Raw genomic sequence first — 4,611 nt, 5'->3', positions numbered from 1 at the left:
GTCATGATTCTTATCTATTCATATTGAATGCGTAAGTAGATCCACTTCAGTATTTTGTTTGATTGATATGATATGAGAGAGCATAAAGTTTTCTCTCTTTTTTCTTTTTAATTATTTTATTGGATTTGAGGCTTATTTTCTGTTATCTGTTTTCAGCAACTACCTTCTTTGTGCTTATGTGCAGGACTTTTCTCATGTACATACATTCAAAGGTCATGAGCATAAAGTCATGGCAGTAGTCTATGTGGATGAAGAACAACCATTATGCATAAGTGGTGACAGTGGAGGTGGTATATTTGTATGGAGCACTAGTTTCCCTCTTGGGCAAGAACCAATAAAGAAATGGAATGAACCAAAGGATTGGCGTTATAGTGGTATTCATGCCTTGGCTAGTTTAGGGAAATATCTATATACTGGCAGTGGAGATAAGACAATTAAAGTGTGGTCATTGCTGGTAATGAATTTTTTGTCATCGCATGATCTATTCCAATTATAACCTCATCTTTTCCAAATGCTATACATTATCCATAATGTATTGTCTTTTACAGGATGGTGCCCTATCATGCACTATGAATGGTCACAAATCCGTAGTTTCTACACTAGCAGTATGCAATGGGGTTCTTTATAGTGGGAGTTGGGATGGAACCATCCGATTGTGGAGTCTAAGTGATCATAGTCTGTTGACGGTATTGGAGGAAGTCAGTATGGGGAATGTATACTCTGTCTTGTCTCTTACTGCCAATCAGCATACTATTGTTGCAGCTCATGAAAATGGATCTATAAAGGTGTTGTAGTCTCTGATACTTGCTTGAGCCAGGTTTGATCTGTTTATGTTTTATGGGTATTGAATAGCTGACACTACATGTAAGTGAAATAATTTTGAACTTTCAAGGTGGTCTATAATAGCCTGCCAAAGTTATTTTGGTCATGTTATGCTGAGAATTCGCATGTGACAATGTGGGACAGAATTTAATATTTTATTAGCATCATAAAATTATGAAGCTTAGGTGGCAGAATCCTTACGGAGTGGTTAACGACCACCACTTCTGGGAGGATATGAGATTTGGACATTTACTTTGATTTCTGCAGTTTATGACTTCGTAGATAGTTAATGTAGAATGCTAGAATTACATTGCATGAGCTTGAGGAAAGATTGATTTATATGCTTAAGTATTGTGCATCTGCAGTTCCGCATTCGAAAATGTGTATGCTTGAACATGCACATGAATATGATTTTTGAGCCAATGGGGAATATATAGTAGTGTTTCCTTGTCATGGGGAATACCAATATGGATTTGCTGCTTTCCTTTCAAGCTTTTTTCCTGATTAACTTAGTCAGTGAATTTATTATCTTTCAACACTACATCCTGCAGGTCTGGAGTAATGATGTGTTAATGAAATCCATGCAAACACATAATGGTTCCATCCTGTCTATTTGCATGGAGGGGAAATGGCTGTTTACAGGAGGCTGGGACAAGACTGTCAGTGTGCAGGTGTATCATTTGTTTGTTTAATTATATTGATTACATCAATTCTTGTATGGCTTGAAGGCGGACAAGCTGATTCATGGCTGATATTAACCTATTTAAGAACTTGTAATGTAGTACATATTTGCATTTGAAAGTTCTTTTCAACTGTGATTTTAACTTTAAGCTAATAATATCCTGTTTCTGTCTAAACTCTTCTGAATTAAATTTAATATATATTTCATTTATTTAGGAACTTATGTTACTCATCAATGTTGCTATCAATTTGTAGGAACTAATGGTGAATGAGTTTCACGTGGATGCCATACCTATTGGTTCAATATCCTGTGGTTCTGTCATAACAGCTTTGTTTTACTGGCAAGGAAAGCTTTTTGTTGGATATGCTGACCGAACTGTTAAGGTAAGCCATTTTTTTGTTGTATATGCTTTTGTGAGCATCATGCCATTGTCTTGCACTTGTTGCACATATTTGAAATGGATGCTATGACATTTTCCTGAAAAATGTGCGACCTACAACTGTCGTCTTTAAGGATTTTCCTAGTTATGGTGGTTTAGCTTCTGTCATCTGAGAACTTTATTGGTGAGTGAAGAACTGTGATTTTTTGTCACATGATACGGATCACTAAAACACCCAACTTCTTTTTGTATATATTTTCATTTGGGTTAACAGAGGTGTTGCAGATTTTTACATACAACCAAGTATTCACATAATCAAAATGCAAGAATTAATTTTATTATTTGATGACAACTGGTTAATACATTGCCCTGAAAAAAATTAAATATAAATATTGTACAACTTCGGTAATTGTAAAAAATGTGAGTGTAGTAGTCCACTGAAATTGCAAACTTATCAGTGCAATGAAAATATCAAATTAGAGTTTATGCCGTTAAAAGGGTTTGAACTTTTGGATTATAATATATTAGTGATTAACGTTCCAATATGCATTCTGTTGTTTTATGTTCCTTATTGTGGTTGAACTTCTAATCAGTATTATGTGTATTTGATTACACCAGGTATATTATTACGGAAAGTGATCAGACTCTTCACATATTAAGCTGCTTTTGGTTGCTCTATATTTGTAAAGCTCAGCTATCCATCCTTAACTTCTGGGAACTTTGTGGGAAGTAATTGAAAACACAGATGGAGTACCAGGATAATTATGAATAGGATTATGGATCCCTGACAAAGGATGGGAGATTTTTAGTATTCTGGTGGTTTCCTCCTTGGTAAACTTTGTAGAACAATAATACATGGACATTTGTGTAAAGAATATAAATAAGGAAAGGAAATATACTAAAACTGGAAGGCGTTCTTTCTGTAGAGAACATTGTACAGATAATGGTCATGTATATAAGTTCATGTAAAATACATGATTGACGATCTCTGAATGTGAAGCTCTTGTTTACAAGGAAAACTTTTCATCAAGTTTTCTTTTCTCCTGTTTTAATAAAATGATTATAACTTATGTAGTTTTGAGATTAAAGTCAATGTTTGATATATTGTAAAAAATTTAAGTAGTGAAACAAGAAAGCACCTTCGATATACTAGTTTTTCGGAAAAATAGAATAAAATTGTAAATACTAAGAAAAATATGGATTTTATATTTTGTGAAAACAGAAAATGAAAAATCATAGTAAACACTGACTTCACAGTTTCAAGAAAAAGAAAAAGAAAAAGAAATTAGCCTTTCACCAACAATGACCAAAGAAGCCAACGATTTGTGCATTATATGAAGATAGTTTCCTAGTTAGTTCATATTGCTCTGCATGTCTCATTTTCCTAATTTATGTTGCTCTGTGTAGCTCACTTATTTGTAACTCATAGATATTGTTTCAGGGTGCTCCCAATTTAATTTGTCATCTTTATATCACTATTTTCACAACAGATTGCACAAGAAATTTCAGCTACTTGTTACATGTAAATTATGAAAAGGAGAGGATTGCGGAAGTCAGGACTTGTACTGTTGACAATGAATGACAGCGGCTCTCATTTGGAAGTAAAGGTGGAACATTTGGGCCGGGTTAGGCGGGTCAACCCTAACCCGACCCGTAAAAATACGGGTTAAACCCGGGTTGACCCTAACCCGGCAGCAACCCCCAGGTGGGCCGGGTTGCACAATGGCAACCCGCAACCCGGCGGGTTGCTATTTTGTCTCTTTTTCAAGAGACCCGGTAACCCGCAAGGTTGGCTGTTGCAACCCAGCGGGTTGTAACGGCTAACCCGCCAACCTGCCGGGTTGCAATAGCCAACCCTCTAGGTTGGCCGAAAAAAATAAAAAAATAAAAATTTTTATTTTATTTTAATTTTTATTTTATTTTTCAAATTACCCATTTACCCTTGAAATATAGCCGTTTTATAGTCGTTGGATGAGTCTTTTTCGTCATTTTTCTTTCCCATTTTTTCCTATAAGTTGGCCCTAAACTCTCACATTTTTCTCACAACTCAAATTCTCTCATTCTCTCATATTCTCTAATCTCTCAATTATTCATTTTTGATTAGTTTTTGCAATTTTTAATTCATATTTCCAATTTCCATATTCCAATTCTCTTTCTTTAATTTTTATTTCTTCTACATCAATTTTTTTTTTCAACTACAATGGATAGATATTTCTCTCCCATCAATTACAATGATGACGGAAACTACTATCCTAGTCCTAGTCCCGCTGATTTTACTAACATAAATGCAGGAGGAGATTCAAATAGTCCCGCTTTCCCATTCTCAGAATCCGATAGACCTCAAACTATGCCCCCGATTCCAACAGCTCTCGGTGGTTGTAGAAGTCATCCTCGTAATCGTCGTGCTCGTCCAACTTCATCTCAAGCTGAGGCGGGATTATCAACTGTCGTCGGAAGAGAAGACAGACACACATTAGACATTTGGGCGCATTTCAACAAGTTTTACGAGACAGAAAATGGCGTTCAAGTCAAGAAAGCGAGATGCAAATACTGTGGAAATATTTATAAAGCTGATTCAGGTAATGGTACTAGTACTTTAAAAAGGCATGCTAATAAACATATTAATCAACATGGAAATAGAGAAAACAATCAAACTCAAATAACTAATATGGGTACTAAATGGCGTTATAGTTCTGATGTATATAGGGAACAGTTAGCTTTATATATT

The 4,611-nt window shown here is 35.2% G+C and overlaps 1 protein-coding gene across 1 annotated transcript; it reads left to right on the top strand.

Moving 5' to 3' along the window:
* Window positions 1–162: 162 nt before the first annotated feature.
* LOC116126892 (myosin heavy chain kinase B-like) lies at window positions 163–2,868 on the top strand. The gene is made up of 5 exons (XM_031412573.1): window positions 163–454; window positions 549–785; window positions 1,374–1,493; window positions 1,759–1,887; window positions 2,502–2,868. The coding sequence occupies exons 1-5, from the start codon at window positions 230–232 to the stop codon at window positions 2,520–2,522; spliced, it is 732 nt and encodes a 243-aa protein (XP_031268433.1). The 5' UTR covers window positions 163–229; the 3' UTR covers window positions 2,523–2,868.
* Window positions 2,869–4,611: the final 1,743 nt, after the last annotated feature.

Source organism: Pistacia vera, unplaced genomic scaffold (assembly GCF_008641045.1).
Source record: "Pistacia vera cultivar Batoury unplaced genomic scaffold, PisVer_v2 Contig185, whole genome shotgun sequence".
In the NCBI taxonomy this organism is placed as follows: domain Eukaryota; kingdom Viridiplantae; phylum Streptophyta; class Magnoliopsida; order Sapindales; family Anacardiaceae; genus Pistacia; species Pistacia vera.
Note: the sequence above shows the minus strand (reverse complement) of the source record. Positions and strands in the feature narration are given on the sequence as shown.

What these genes read in the sequence shown, in the direction of transcription:
- LOC116126892 (XM_031412573.1), top strand. Translation starts at nt 230, where the DNA reads ATGGCAGTAGTCTATGTGGATGAAGAACAACCATTATGCATAAGTGGT. An exon ending in TTAAAGTGTGGTCATTGCTG is followed by an intron (nt 455 to 548) that starts GTAATGAATTTT and finishes TGTCTTTTACAG; the next exon opens with GATGGTGCCCTATCATGCAC. An exon ending in ATGCTGACCGAACTGTTAAG is followed by an intron (nt 1,888 to 2,501) that starts GTAAGCCATTTT and finishes TGATTACACCAG; the next exon opens with GTATATTATTACGGAAAGTG.